This window comes from Anas acuta, chromosome 3, assembly GCF_963932015.1.
Source record: "Anas acuta chromosome 3, bAnaAcu1.1, whole genome shotgun sequence".
Lineage (NCBI taxonomy): Eukaryota > Metazoa > Chordata > Aves > Anseriformes > Anatidae > Anas > Anas acuta.
Window position 1 is genome coordinate 55,148,260 of NC_088981.1, and position 15,969 is coordinate 55,164,228.

Here is a 15,969-nt window from a genome sequence, read left to right on the forward strand (position 1 = left end):
CAAGCATCAGAGTAGTTCTCTGAATTTTTAAAGAAACATTCACGTGCTTAAAAGGAAGCCCATTCCCTCATGATTTGAGGCTTGGCTTGTTTAATTTATGTCTACCTGATATGAACCTGTAGGATTTGAAGAAAGAAATAGTTTCTTCAGAAAAATCTGAAAATAAATAATAACATTTTCTAGTATGAAACCTGAGTCAAGCATACAGAACATAATAGAACAATTGAATAAGAAAAAAAAAGTTTTTTTTGTCTCTTCATGAAAATTGGATCTGCAATATCATTTCTTTTTATATTACTAAAAGAGCCGAAACAGTATTGTGAATCAAAAGTTAGTAAACACCACAGAAATATGGGGAAAATTGATAGAGTATTGTTTGAGCTCTTTGAGAAAGGTAATAGAAGAGTCACATTACCCAGTCCTCTATAAGAATCTTTCTCTTCTGGCCACTTTTTTCTTTGAAGTTTCTTCTGAACATTCATTTCTGACTTGACTACTTAAATTTTAAAACCTTTTGGAGATATCCTTTCTTAAAGCACGTATATAACGAAAGAAAGTACCTTATACTAACAGGAAAATATATTGCAGTGTGGATGATGATTACATAACAGATTTAAAACAAGTAAACCACAACAAGAACAATAATAGTAGAAAGCTGCTCTTGGGCAGTGGAATTTATTAGTGAAGTACTCTTGGGACAGGTACTTTTTAATGTAGTCAGTAAAGACTTGGCAAGGCAAACGGACAGCGAATTGATTTAACTTGCAAATTATGCAAACAAATCAATTAAAAACCATTGGAGAAATGAGAAAATATTGGATTTAAACACATTGGGGTATTACGCAACACCATCACAAATGAGGTGTTATTTGGATAGGCACTTAATTCCCATGACAGCAACGTTTGGGATTGCTCAAGCCAAGCTAACAATTAAAATTCATGCTCTGGAGGATAAATTGCTAACCTGCAGGCATTGGGATGAGCGCATGGCCTGCCAGCCAGGCACAGAATCACACTGCCTTAGGGTCCGTGAAGTTTAGCTGTCAGCCTTCTTCTAAAGGAATGAGCAGAGCTACCGTAAAAGCCAGCCAGCATAGCCACCAACATCTGTACACCTACTATCTTTGGCTGGGGTGACTGATGTTGATAAGAACCTAATGCTATTGAAAATGTAATTATAGAGTATGGGTAGGTGACTAGAATTTTAATTAGAAATTAATTAGGAACTGGGCAGTGGCTGGAGGAGTTCTGGCTAATGGATACCTAGCCTGATCGCATCTTGCAGATCAGAAGTCTTAACAGAATTTCCACACACATGTGATCATGGATACAACTCACTTATAATTTTCCTTTTTTTTTTTTTTTTTTTTAAATACAGGAAAACTAATAAGGACTCTGCAACATTCTTAGGTTCTTTTTTGTTTATATATTACTTTGTCTTTTCATTCGTTATTATATTAGTTCTTATTTTGACTCCTGCACCTGTACTTGCTTCCAACTTTCTCATTTCCCTGTTGCTCTCCAACTTTTCAGTGGTAGCTCCTATTGGAATCAGTCTCACCCCTTTTTGCAGAAGGAATTGCAAACTGTTGGAGCAAAGTCCATGCTTTGTGCTTAAAATTGTCAGAACTGCTTCTTGCCGCACTCTCACTTGTTCACTACCATGTATGGGAAACTTTTCATATAGTCATTTGCTCATTTGCTTCTTTTCACATTTATGATTGCAGCCAAACCAAATACCGAAGCTGAAAGTGCCCTGACTATAACTACTTCTTGAATCTTTCTGGATTCCCTCTATTTCCTCACATCTTTTCCACAAGAACTTGCTTTCAATATCTTCTATGTGTTTTGTCTGTATTTCATTCCATCATATTCCTCCCTCTGTTTCATTTTCCTTCTTTTATTGTGTTGCTTTGTCATTCACTGTACTCAAGGGATAATAATACTTCCCTTTTGCCAGCTGGTGTCTGTATTCTCCAGTTTGCCTAAGCTCATTGAATTTGGGAACATTATACTAACAATTTATACAGTGCTTTTAGTGCAAGTTTTCCACTTTCTTATTTTCCTTCACTTTTTTTTTGAAGACAATATTCATCAAACACCTAAGTCAAAGCTGCTAATTGCCATCAGATCAGAGAGTAGGCTTGAGGAGCATCACTGTATCCTCTGCTTAAAGCTCGGTCTCTAGCCTGACTGGCACGAGAGAGTGTCAGCCTGGGCAGGTGGGGACTGCTTTGTGCCCCACCGTCACGTAGCATCAGCCCTAGAGAAAGTCAGGGAGGCACCTTGGGTGATCCTAGTATGAAGGCCAAAGAAAAAAGGGCAGCAGCCGGGGGGCTGTGAGTGGATTTTCTTTTCTATTGTGTGTTAATGTATTTATTATCAAAAAACTTGCCTGAAAAGTAATGTGAGTCATGATTCAGAAAACCTTTTATTCCTTTGATTATGGTAGTTACAACTGGATGATGAGTGAGTGGTTGGGTGGACCCATCAGGTACACTCACTGCTCTGGGAAAGTCCATGGAGATCAGTGCAGGCTGAAGGAAGGCTCTGAAACACCACTGCTAGAAGTTAACTTAAAGCTGATCAACAGCTCTTGTGCAATGGGAGTCAGTGAAGATAGGCTCACTTAATTGCTCCAGCTAATGTCTGATTTCAGAGGCTGATAGCAGCCCATCCAAACAGCAGAGCACTTAAGCAAGTGCAACAGATAAGCAGGCTGTTCAAGCTGTCAAAGGTAAAGCAGAACGACAAGGTACAAGAGACATGCCATGGTTTTCTTCTCACTAGCTTTAAAAACAATTCTCCCCAGTTGCTGAATTTTGTGTAAACACTGCCGTGAAATTTTCGAGTGCTGCATTTTTTAGCCTCCCACATGCCTTCCGCAAAGTGCTGGAGAAAACCAACCAGCACGCGAGGCATTTCTGGAACATTCCCATGTTTGGTGCCTGCTGTCCTTGTGCTTGCCTAAGTGCTGTGCTCAGCAAAGGCTGGCAGGGATGAGCGGGATGTAAGTGGCCTCTCCACATGCAAGGAGCCCATCAGTTGACTGGATGTGTCTTTGTTGCAGTGCCTGGGGCGCCCGGAGCCCCCGCCAGCAGCCCGCCCTGCACCGTCAACATCCCCATCGCGCCCATCCACAGCTCGGCCCAGGCCATGTCGCCCACGCAGAGCATCGGCCTGGTGCAGTCGCTGCTGGCTAACCAGAACGTGCAGCTGGACGTGCTGGCCAACCCTCCGGCCGAGGCGGGGGGCGAGGGGACGGGACCCTTCCCGGGGCCCCCAGGGCGCTTCCCTGGCCCCGGTCCTGGCCCTGGGGCGATGGCAGCGGTGGCGGCGGCGGCGGGCGGGGAGCTGGGCCGCACCATCCCCGCGCCCCCTGCCATCGCCCCACCACCCCCTGCCATGGCCCTCGCTGACCTCCGGGACCACGGCGACCGCGATCACGAGCCCCCTCCCAAGGCCAAGCCTCCGCGGCCGGGGCCGCAGCTGGTGGAAGGCGACGCTGTCGTCTTTGGGGCCGCCCAGGAGCTGCAGCTGAACAAGATGAACCCCCCGCCACCCTACCCCGGCACCGTCCCTCCTGCTGGGCCCCCGCCACCACCGCCCGGCCCCCCGCCGCCGCCCCTCGACCTCTGCCTGAAAAAGGGGGAGTTCTCCCTCTACCCGGCTGGGCACTATCAGCCGCCGCTGGGCTACGAGCGCATAACGACGTTCGACAGCAGCGGGAACGTGGAGGAGGTGTGCCGGCCTCGCACACGGATGCTCTGCGCCCAGGGCACTTACACCCTGCCGGGGCCCGGCAGCTCCGCCACCCTGCGCATCACCGCCGCCGAGAAGAAGATGCAGCAGCCCTGCACCAGCGCCACCCTCAACCGGCTGACGGTTCCCCGTTACTCCATCCCCAGCGGGGACCCGCCGCCATACCCCGACATCGCCAGCCAGCTGTCACAGGGCAGGAGCATGGCGCAGAGGCTGGACAGCACTATCATTCACGCCACGCTGCGGAGGAACAGCAGGGAGGCGGCGCTGAAAATGGCCCAGCTGGTGGACGGCCAGAGAGCCACCTTGCAGCTTCCCCCCAAAGCCAAGAGCAGCGTGGTGACGGCGCAGTACCAGCAGAGAGTACCCACCGCCCTGTACACCTGCAGCCAGTGCAGCAGCGGCGGCAGCACCGCCAGCGCTGCTGGTATGGGCAGCATGGCTAACGCCAACGCTAGCAACAGCACTTCCAGCATGGGTGGCATGAGACCTGATCTGGGCGCGGGGAGTGGCTCCCAGCACAGCTCTGTCCTCGCTCACTCCGTCAGCACTTCGCCCCTGGCCTCCCAGTCCTCCTACAGCCTGCTGAGCCCGCCTGACAGCTCCCGTGACCGGGCGGATTATATCAACTCCGCCTTCACGGAGGATGAGGCTCTTTCTCAGCACTGCCCGGTGGAAAAATCAATCCGGCATGTACCCGTGGCCTTGACGGAGGCTGCCATCAGCGTGAAACGGCCACCGCCCTACCAGTGGGACCCTATGGTGAGTGAAGAGATCTGGGTTCCTCAGGAAAGGACATCGCAGAGCTCAGTGCCCAACCCTCTAAAACCGGCTCCTCTCATCATCGGACAAGCGCAGCATCTGGATATGTCTCGAGTGCCGTTTGTCTCCCCTAAGTCTCCGACCAGTCCCACTGCCACCTTCCAGACGAGTTACGGGGTTGGAGTACCATACCCAGGAAGCTACAGTGCCCCCCCCCTTCAGGGAATGCAGCCCCCCTGCTCCCCCAAAGAAGCTCTGGCCCCCACGCAGTTTGCACAGCAGGAGCCGACCGTCGTGCTTCAGCCAGGTTACCCGCCCAACCTCTCCTACTGCCCTCTGCCGCCCATGTACCCGGGAAGTAGCGCCTGCTCTAGTTTACAGCTGCCACCGATAGCCTTGCACCCGTGGAGCTCCTACAGCGCATGCCCACCCGTGCAGAACCCCCAGGGCACTCTGCCCCCCAAGCCGCTCCTGGTGGTGGAGAAGCCGGTCATGTCTCCCCCGCCGGCGGAGCTTCAGGGCCACGTGGGCACAGAGGTAATGGTGGAGACGGCGGACACCTTCCAGGAGGTGCTCTCCTTGACCGAAAGCCCTGTTCCCCAAAGGACAGACAAATTCGGCAAGAAGAGCCGGAAGCGACTCGATAGTCGCGCTGAGGAAGGGAACGTGCAGGCTATTACCGAGGGCAAGGTCAAAAAGGAGGCGAGGACACTGACTGACTTCAATTCGCTAATATCCAGCCCGAGGCTGGGGAGAGAGAAGAAGAAAGTCAAGAGCCAGAAAGACCAGCTGAAGTCCAAGAAGCTGAACAAGACAAATGAATTTCAGGATAGTTCAGAGAGCGAGCCAGAGCTTTTTATCAGCGGGGATGAACTGATGAACCAGAGTCAGGGCAGCAAAAAGGGTTGGAAAACCAAAAGGAATTTGAGGACAGCCAGTGAGCTGGATGAGTTTAAGTGCCGTAAGGCCAGCGAGAAGGAGGATGGGAGGCTGGGGAGCCAGGGCTTTGTGTATGTGATGGCCAACAAGCAGCCGCTGTGGAACGAGGCAACGCAAGTCTACCAGCTGGACTTCGGAGGGCGGGTCACCCAGGAGTCTGCAAAAAACTTCCAGATTGAGCTGGAAGGACGACAGGTAGGAGGGCGGCAGCAGATGCCGCGGGTGGGTGGGCAGGGGGGAAAGCTGGGCAAGAATGCCTCCAGCTCGTGTTAGCTGCTCTTTGAAAAAAACTTTGCTATGCACAGAAAGTAATCCATAAAAGCCAGCAATCAGGCGTCTAGGTCCAGAGCTAAGGGCAAAGTTCAGCTGTAAAGTAAATTTACCAAGTATGTTTTGAATTACTCCGGTCAGACATAGGAGCAAAGGCCTCCTTTAATCTGACTAGCTTTTACTTCCGAAGGTAAGTGTTTTTTGTAATAAAGTGCAAGGGGAAAATGCAACACATTTCCCCAGCTGTAGTTGCATTTGAAGTCAGGTATTGAGAATAATAGTTAGTGTAATGATCACTGCTCAGTTCTTGTGATAATTACACAGGTAAGCTCCATTCAACAGATAGCTAAGATAGACAGACATACAATTAGGTTCCCTTGTTCAAAATTTCCTCTCATGAGTTACCAGGCCTGTGGGGCTGGTTCTTAATCCTAAAGGAACAAGTGGGAGCTCTGACCCTAGCAAGAGCGGCTTGTGGCCTGCTATGTATGGCCTGTGGGTAGAGGAGTTTGTGGAAAGTTCAGAAAATCAAAGTATTTAGTTTTCATCTCTCTCACCTTGGCCTGAATGGGATGTTATCACATCAGAAGTAGGCCATTAATTGATACAAATAAGCAGGACACCAAACTAAAGCTTGGGAGATACAGATTTAATTCCTAGTTCAGTTGTACCATCTCTGAATATCTCTCGGTTTATTAAAAACGTCAAAGCTCTCAGCTCCCTCTGATTTAACTTGGGAGTTCAGAGTCGTAAATATCCAATGTAATGACCAGTTGTAGTCTCTTGGTTTTGTCCATCTGTAACAACTCATTGAAAAGGCAGCGACTGTGGATAAATGCCCATAAAAAATATGCTGGCCATAGGCATTGCTGGTGATGGGACAAAGCCTCCACTTGCAGACAGCCTCCATTCTAGCTCAAGGAACTTCACTGCAGGAAAACTATGATCTGAGCTTCTCATTAAGCCAATGAGAAAGCAGCAATAGTAGGCCAAACTTCAGATATTGCTTGCAGCAGAACCACCTGAGTCGCCTCGCTTTACATTCCAAGCAGCTTCCACTGCCCCTTTGCTAATTCATTCTCAGTGTAATTACGTGCTAAGGAAATTTATTTCAAAGAGGAAATACAGCTTATTGGGTGCGAAGTGCTATGGTCAGGAGGTTGGTTATTCCCCTTCCCTGAAAGCTCCTTCCTTTGAAAACAAAATCTGTTTTCCTCATGGGGTGATGTCAGGATCTCTCCAAGAGAGAGGAAATCATTTTCTTGCTGGAAGAAAGATGTTGGTGTTACCTAAATCTCTTGAAGTCATTGGTAACAATCTGCTTACATCTGTGTTTTACAGAGTCCAGCACGTTCAAAAGCTCCATTTATAGAGTCAAATACTAGTCAAGTACTGTATGTGGTCCAATATTATTCTTCTTGGGCTTCATAACCCATTCTGTGAATAGCCCCACTCATATTAGTTGAGGATGATTAGCAGAAGTGTTCTTACAAAAGAGCAAAAATATTTGATTCTTCTCTGTTTTCTTTGCTGTGGTTCACTTCTTTTTTTGACCTTGTTCTCTTTTTCCTTCCCTCCTCCTCTTCCCCTGCTCCCCAGGTGATGCAGTTTGGAAGGATTGATGGCAATGCTTATATTTTGGACTTTCAGTATCCATTTTCTGCAGTGCAAGCCTTTGCTGTTGCTCTGGCTAATGTGACTCAACGCCTCAAATGAACAAGCAGAGACGAGAGAGAGGAAAATGTTGACAAAACCTTCTCGTAAAGTCCAAACCGGAAAATGTCAGAGCAGCCCGCTTTAGGTGCACAGAGGTGCCTGGGAGCGAAGAAGGCCGTAAAACTGGAAAAGTCTCGTGGTGCCCAACATAAGGGCATTAACTCTAATCTGTCACGGGGTGGAGGGTGGGGGGCTTTTTTCTGTTTTGTTTGTTTGTTTGTTTGTTTTCAAGTGTTTTCTTTTTTTTTTTTAAAGCATTGTGCTGGGTTTCAGAAAGAGCAAAGGGTTGAGAGCCATTCGGTGTTATGTGGAGAAGTGTGGCTTTTGGCTTGTTGTGGTGGTTCTGCCGTGTTTGCTACAATAGCTGATGTAAGCTCATAGGGGGATTAAAAAAGACTGCTCTTTTTGATAGACTGCCTTATATCATGCTGTTCTTTTTAAAACAGGGAACATAACTTTTTTTCTGGTCCAGTTTGTACTACTACAACTACATCAAAGATAGCAGCAAAAAAAAAAGAAGCTATAATACTTGAAGACACGTGTTTCTTCTCTGATCTCTGATAATAACTGAGCACCACAAGTTCCAAGGAGGCTTATGTAGGTCAATATTTAATTTATAAATAATGATGTGTTATTCAGAAGAGAAACAAAACTGTTACCAATGGGTGGTTTTAAAACCCGGTGTATCAAAGAAATTGATGTCTGCTTGTTTTGTGTGCTGTTATTGGGGATAAACATCTTTCATTGGGTGACAGAAAAGAGGGGAAGAAATAATTATGAGCTTCTTTGCTCATATTGATCAGCAGTATTCTTCGATTTGGCCTGCAGCTGGGAGAGGTACAGTGTGGCCAGATGTACCTCCCAGGCCACTCCTATACATGCTCCTCATTTAAATGTGTTTACACTTTATAAACAAAGTTGTTCAAGTGAATGAGAAGGCCCAGTGTATTCATCTTCCTAGTGATCAATACGAATTGAGTTCCACAACATTGTACCTGTGCTAAAATTAGGAAGGAGACAGAAGTATAGCAAGTCATTAAAGGAAGTAATTTGATCAGGAAAGCAATTTCATTACAGGAAACAACATCGTGTCTGGCAGGAGAACAAATGAGTTAAAAGTGGAAGGAAAAATTGGACAGAGTCATCCTTTTTATCACCTTCCTACTTGAGTAGTCCTTGTGACTGTAGTTTGAGAATATAATGCTCCAGATAAGAGTGGCAAGCCAAAGTTTAAATGGAGTGTTACAGGTGAAGGCTTATTAACAATAGCACAGCTCTTTCTGGCTGCAGTTTTTTTCTGGTGGACATGCAGACCTGCTGAGCATTTCAGAAGGGTTGCTTGCACAGAAGAGTTTCTGTGTCGTCCATTTTTTGTGTACATGTTTATTTGCTTTCTCTGTTTCCTCCTTGCCTGCATTTTGCTATGGAATATGTTCTGATATGGAAGCAGTTTCCCCAGTAATACACAAAAACATAATCATTCATGTAATTGTTTGGACACTAGATTACAAAATGTAACTGCAGATTTCCTTCAGAAATTACTCTTTTGACATGAAAGGCACACAGAGGAAGATAGGTTGGCTGAGGTGTTGATAGCTGCTTTGTCTTTGTCTTTCATCCAGTTTAACTTCTTACTTGAAAACCTGTATAACTTAAGACGAATAGATGTGATTCTCTCATTGCTTTTTTTAAAATTCTAGCCGTAGGACAGATCTGTGTTGCACTCGATTCCTTCTAGACAGACATATCACTGAAGAGAGGACCCTGCTGTAGCAGAAGTTACCAAGATGCAGTGAGCTCATAACTTTTGCTCTGCTTCCAGAGCTGTGCAGCACAGAGGGAACGATACCAGTCAGAGAGGAGTTTCAGGTTGCTGCCAAGAGAGACAATGAGGCAGATCATCCACAGGTAACGTCCTGCAGGGCGAGTCCAGGAAGAACCCTCTGCAAGGTGGTTTCCTTGGAGAGAGGAAGTAGAAGTAGGAAAGAAGGAGAGGGGAATAGATGGCTCCATGCCTGTATTATGCCAAAGCTCAGCAGCTTCTGCTTGCACATCAGGCACAACACTCCCCTTGGCATCTAACAGACTGCCATTTGCTTTAATTAATTAATTTTGTTGAATTTCTCTTCGTTGTCTGGGCCCATTTGTATTCCTTCTCAGATGCATGACTTACTCAGCAGTTTGCCTTCCTATATGTGTAATGTGTGTGGGACAGAGGAGCCGAAATGGATTTTGTCCCATTCCCTTTTAAATCTGTGGAAATTGTTCTCTTTAGTTTTTGTGGAGGAAGCACTGTTAAGCCCCTTGTTTATGCTGAGTTACACGCTGTGCAAACAGTCGGCTGAATTCTCGGGTCCATTGATTGCAGTACACGAGAAGGAAAGTTGGCTGATGAGTGTCCTTACCTGCCCATAGGTCTGTGCTAACCAGTCAGACCCTAATTAGAATGTAACAGGCGTGTGCTGAATGCCATAAGACACGAAACATATCATGGCATGCTGAGAGGAACATTGCCTGTAGTTTTAAGCCAACATTTTTATCACATGCAAAGAACATGAATGTTTCTCTAGTTTTTCTTTTCTATTTTTCTTCTCTTTTTTTTTTTTTTCTGAACAAAACCTAATTTAAATAGAAGGACTTCTGTGTGCAGTTTCTTTAACCTCCCAGGGAATAGTATTCCTCTTTATTTGGTTCATAATCATTTTTTCCAATTATCAGCAGATTTATGCTAATGTGGAGCCAGAAACTGAAACCAGATATATTAAGTGACAGCATTAGTAATGTGGTTTCATTGGCCAAGGTTGGGATTGTATCATTCTGGTAGCACTTACAAAGATCCTTGGCATAGAAAGAGACATTGTTTTTGCCCCAACAAAGCACAAAGAATAATTATCATAAATTGGGAAAATAAATGCAATTTCCAATATTCCTGTTTACTCGTCAAAAGGTATTATAGAATAAGATAATCTTTTTTCTTTTTGCAAATACTTGGACAGAGTCCCTTTAATTGAGGATTTTAATAGTGTGAGGAATACCCAGTATTAGAGATATAAAACTATAATAAATATAAACTGTCCTCAAATATGTAGAATTGTAAAAAAATGACTGGAAATTATGTAAATTCTGAGAGTGGAACTGGATCCTAAATTATACAAAGAACAAGTGAAAGCAACAGTTCTTTTATTTTTTCATTGAGATGCAATATAAGAAACAAATTTAAAAGCTCCCCACAAAATAATCACTTAAACCCTGAAGATTGCTGTTGCATTCAGCCAATAGACAGATTTTACATTTTATATTTAGTTAGTAAAATCCAGGTTTTCTGTAGATAACTAAGTTCTTCTAGGAATGTAGCAAGGTGTTCAGAAATACGTAGTTCTTTTATACACACAGTAATTTCCAGTGGTTGAATATGTTTTTCCAAAGCTTTTTTTTTTTTTGGTTGTGCAATAATTGTGACAGTCCTAGGGTTTTATGGTTTTTATGTTGTTGTTGTTGTTGTTTGTTTTATTTTGCCTTTTTTTTTTTGAGGGATTTTTAAAAATAATTTAATGCAGATTTCCTGTTAACGTCCAAAAGACAAATTATTTATCTTGTGTAATGTAATAAGTGATTTAGGGATTATTTTATTACTATGTATCGGTGAGTTATACACACTTTCTTATTTATATTTAAAGAGCATCTTTGTAAGTAATTGTTTGCTAGCAGTATGTTTTGCTGCAAGAAGTTGAAAATGCAGATAGGAAGACCTGGTGTTGTGAGATATTATGCAAAATCTCGTAATTCAGGCAGGCAAAAATATTTTTTTGGCAGCTGAAAGCAGTGAGTTTGCTCTGGAGGACTGTGTAGACTATGAAGAGTACAGACAACTTCTTTGGGACCTGCAGAAATCTGTCCTTCTGCATTGTGTATTCTCCTCTGTTTCCAACTATATATTTCAGTTGGGAGTGCTTTTAAAAATATAAAGCTTTTCTTCTTTAGTACAATGTTTTTTTTTTTTCTTGAGATATAAAATATGGTGGCTTATGTGATAAAAGAGGGTATAATACAGGCTCAGTTTGTAAGGAGTTCATTACATAGCTTAGTAGGGTTTAGCTCTGGCATACTTTATTGCTGTTCACACAAACTCACTTGGTATAAGCTGGCTGAGGCACGAGAAAGAGTACAGCAGTACGTGTTTCCCTCTGCTCAGACTAACGCACTCCTTCAGCTGGGCTCAGCTGATTCCAGCACAGCCATAGTGCTGCTGATAGCCAAGCTAGCGCTGCACAGAGCTGACTGAGCAGAGCCCTGACGCTGCCTGCAGCAGCTTGGCCTCTTTGGGGTGCAGGTGTTCCTCCACCCTTCCTTCTAGTTCAGCTCCAAGAGCAGCATGCAGCTGCCGCAAGGTTTAGCTGTAGGCAGAGAAAGCTCCTCTGTGTCAGCTGGTGGCCATTTGGAGTCGAGTCTGCTCCACTGGAGCTGCAAGGGATGCAATGGAAACCCTGATTCATTAAAAAAATAAATAAATTTAAAATCCTCAAAATAAAGCTCCTAACAGAGTATGAAGATTGGTACATAAAGTTTTGCATGAAGTGCACCACACATGGAGTGACCAATTCAATCTTGAAACAGTGGGAATATCACGTTATTACAATGCTCTGAGAAAGTATGGGAGGGAGAGGGGTGAAAGAGTCAGGAAAGGAACTGGCACGTTAATAGTTTTGCACTGAGTTCCAGGGGCAGCAGTTACAGGTGCCACGAACTGCCTGAATATCGCCTGTCTGACAGCAAATCTGTACCAAGGCTCATCCAGTCGGTAAGCCTTCCGTGATGCAGCCACAGAAAAGTAGTTCCACATTTCTCTCTCCAGTTTTGTTCCATTGTTTTTATGAAGATGCAAGAAGGCGCACAGGTGTCAGACTAAGATGCCTGCTGAAACCTTGAGCCTTGGCTTTCCACAGGCCCAGACTTTCCGTGCTGTCTTTTTTTAGTGTCCTCTCAGAAATTCCAGACAAATCTGGGAGCTTGCCTGGTTGTTGCCTCAGACAACTTCTGTGCGTTTGTGGGTTTGTTTTGTTGTTTGTTTTTTTTTTTTTTCAGCCTGATATGTGTAATCCTAGGTTATCTTGGTGCCCTGTTACCTGTCAGCAACAGTTTAAATCCTTGTGTGAAGGGAGCAATATGTGCTAAAACTGACTTGATTAAGAGAGAAAGGAGAGAAGACAGAGAAGTTTTTATTAGCTTCTGAGAATGTGTATGCCAGAGCAACAGTTTGGAAATCACACACTTCTGCAGAGCCCAAGCCACTCCAGACCAGCAAATCTGAGTTGGAGGTGAGTAACAGATGAGCCACTTGCTTGGCGTGCTAACAAAGGGTCAGCTTCTAGCCTCACTGCGTGGTTACACCAAGACACATAACAGTGGAACCTGACCCCAAATGTACTTTACTGTCACTGTGTGATTATAAGGTAAGAATGACTTACTTGACCCATATACCCACTTAAGAAAATTATCAAGCTGTTGTTAACCAGCAGCTATATTTACAGTTCTGTATAAGCCCCCCAATGAACTCTAGAAGTAAAATTGCAGCCACAGTAGTCTTTCAGAAATTTGCCCTATATTCTCATTTCTAGGACTCCCTCACAGGAGATTAAGCTGGTTTTGTTATTTAGAGGTTGGCGTACTGGTTTTCCCAGTAAAGGAGAGCAAATAATATCACACTGCTGACAGAAATGGAACAATTCTGGTAGAGGATTTTTTTCATTTTTAAGTCCCTTCGCCTTCAAAGCAAGCACAGTCTTCTCTCAGCACATCCCAGTCTGGAGCCCTCCTGCCCTCGGGAGTAGTGTGCAGGTAGGCACCACAGGTCCTTCTTGAAGGTTTGGAATTCAATTGCATCATTCTTGAAGGAATAAGATTAATTACTACTTGTGAATGATGGGCTACGTGAATGATTTTATCTTCATGTTTATTTAATTTCTGTCTAAAAAAATCCTGCAGAGAAGTTTAAGATTAAAAGACTCAGCTTTCATGTTGCCTGGTACCTTTAAAGATGTATTAGGAGAACATTTCTTTGGGCAGTTGGCTTGTTGCTACCGTTAGGAGGTTAGATTTTTAAGACAAGAGCAATTAACCAAATAAGAGAATGAAATAGGATTCAGCGCAGCAATTCTTGCTATGGAAATTTAAAACTTCACCCTTTAACTTTTGATTTTTCATATGGATCAATAATGACAGATTTGTGCTTCCAGGCAAACTGATTGTTATGAAGCTCTATGCAAATGCAAAGATTTGCTGACCCGGAGCTAGCTGACTGCAGGATCAGAACAACATGATTTTCTGAAGAATTAAATAAATAATAATTAAAAAAAAAAAAAAAAACAACACTAAATACTTACCTGTCCAAAGTGCTCAATGGCAAAATTAGATGGTATGATGTTAAAGCCTGCCAGTTGACTCCTAATCTTCACCCTCCCATTTACATAACTACAAATTTAAAAACGTTGTCTAATTCAGCGATTCTGAAGACTGACAAATGTTGTTTATTTGTGGAATATTTTTCTTACTGTCCAAATAGATGGTTGTTTCTGGTAACATGGATTAATATTAAAAGAGGAACATTTTCTACCAGTGTGCAGACACCCGAGTTTCAAGTATTTCATTGAGATAGCGCTCGGTTTGTAATTCTTTCTGTGTTGTTTCAAGCTATTTGTTCAGAACTTTCCTAATTCTCCCTTCATTTATTTTATTTGCTTGATACATGTTTTGCCTTTGGTTTCCCTTCACTTCACTGTTTCCTCATTCATTTTGTCATTTTCTTTTTGTGTGTTGGAAAAGGGTTTGTCTGTTCAAGATCTCGTTGTTTGTTGTAGATAAAATATGTGGTGTTGTGGCACAGCATGGAGATGCACCTGACTGAAAAGGCACTGTAGTGTTTCCTGAAAAAAAGTAGCGGAGTTGCATTTGTTTATAAATGCATTATTTTGGTACTACAACTTTGAACATCATTTTGGATTATTTTTTTTTCCATTTTTTTTTTTAATTTAATTGCATACATAGTCATGCGGGTGCATGCGTCCTTAAGCTAGCAAGCCCAGCATGTTTTTCTTAAGGCTTTTGAAAATTTGGTACACAATTCGTGTACTTTTACATGCCTATACAATTTTTTTAAACATATTTTTGGGAATATCATGTTTTCTTTTTTTTTTTTTTTTTTTTCTCCTCCTCATGGCATACCTGGTTTCCATTGTACTTAAACCATACTTTGGTCTGCCTCTCCTTTTATGTATCTTGTGTACTAGATTTTGCAGGAGGTGCCTAGAAAGCATTGTTGGTTTCCCTATAAAAACGTGGTTTGTCCAAATTCTTTACTGTCTACATGGTTGAGAGATGGACTGATTGCCCTATTTTTTCCTTGATGATTTGGAGTTGTAAGAGTTGTCCAGCTGTTGCTTAATAAAATTTTGCAGACTAGAAAATTCCTGACTTGCTTTTGTTACATTCTGCATCCTGTCAAACACCTTAAATGCTTTCAGAGCAGATGACAAACCTGCACTGGAACGACCTGAGTGTTAAATAGCCAGATGCCCCTGTGCTTTCTGTTTTCATAACTGTATCCACGAGCTCCACTGGACCTGATCTGTGCGCCAGCCCATCACACTTTGTGTCATTCATGTGGGAGGATGGATGGCAAAGGTGTCTTGGTAATAATGTTCCTATCTGCCTGGATATCAGCCAGTTCTTGTGCTATTTCTCCTCTGCTGGCTTTCCTTTTTGAGGAAATTACCTTTGGGTTTTGTGGTACTTCTCATATTGTCATTGATACGCTGGAAACTTTAACATGACCACAAGGGATTCCTCTGTCCTGTGATCTTTAATAGCAGAATAAAATGCTGTGACGGTTAGCGTTCCTTCTCTGGTTTTTAACTAACATTAACATTCTGGGGGCTGAGGAAATAAAAAGGTAGTAAAGTAGCTTGCCTGGCCTAACGCATGTCCCAGTAGTTGCATAAATGAGAGAATTGTGTGGATTCTCCTAGTGAAGTCTTGTAACGGGCCTGGGCTCCCTGTGGAGTTGTACAGGGGTAGCTGCTGGGTCCTGCTCTGTTTTCCCCATGCTTGGGTGTCCTTGGAAAGAGCCTGAACACTGAAATACAAAGGTTTCCCCCACAACAGTAGGGGCAGAGAGTTCCCTAAGCTGACGGTAGTCAGAGGCTGGGGGAGCATTAGGGGGAAACACCATATGAATTTGCTTCGTTCCTGCTCTTCCCGAGGAATCTGCAAATGGCTTTTGTAAGAGAGCAAACACTGGGCTAAAATGGATTCTCGTTTTGAACCAGTGTGACTGTTCTCATGCCAGCGTTTCTAAAACAAGCTTAATCATGGAGCTTAATCCTAGTGGGGGCAAGTCCTCTAACTTTGATCTACTGTATGTCATGGTTCAGCGAGAAGGATTTGTGTCATCATCCATTTCTGGGAGGGAGACACCTTTCTTGGCTTTGCTTTTTGACCATTGATGTCACGTACGTATAAAAGTAA

General features: G+C 43.8%; 1 protein-coding gene across 6 annotated transcripts in view; it reads left to right on the plus strand.

The window, feature by feature from the left end:
- The window catches only part of TULP4 (TUB like protein 4), a 155,726-nt gene extending 140,391 nt beyond the window's left edge, over window positions 1-15,335 (plus strand). For all 6 annotated transcript variants that reach the window (XM_068677203.1, XM_068677202.1, XM_068677200.1 and 3 more), the window contains 2 exons: window positions 3,071-5,658; window positions 7,333-15,335. In XM_068677203.1, the coding sequence (XP_068533304.1) occupies window positions 3,071-5,658; window positions 7,333-7,449 (2,705 nt within the window). In that variant the 3' untranslated portion in view covers window positions 7,450-15,335. The remainder of the gene's footprint in view (window positions 1-3,070; window positions 5,659-7,332) is intronic.
- The last annotated feature ends 634 nt before the right edge of the window (window positions 15,336-15,969 follow it).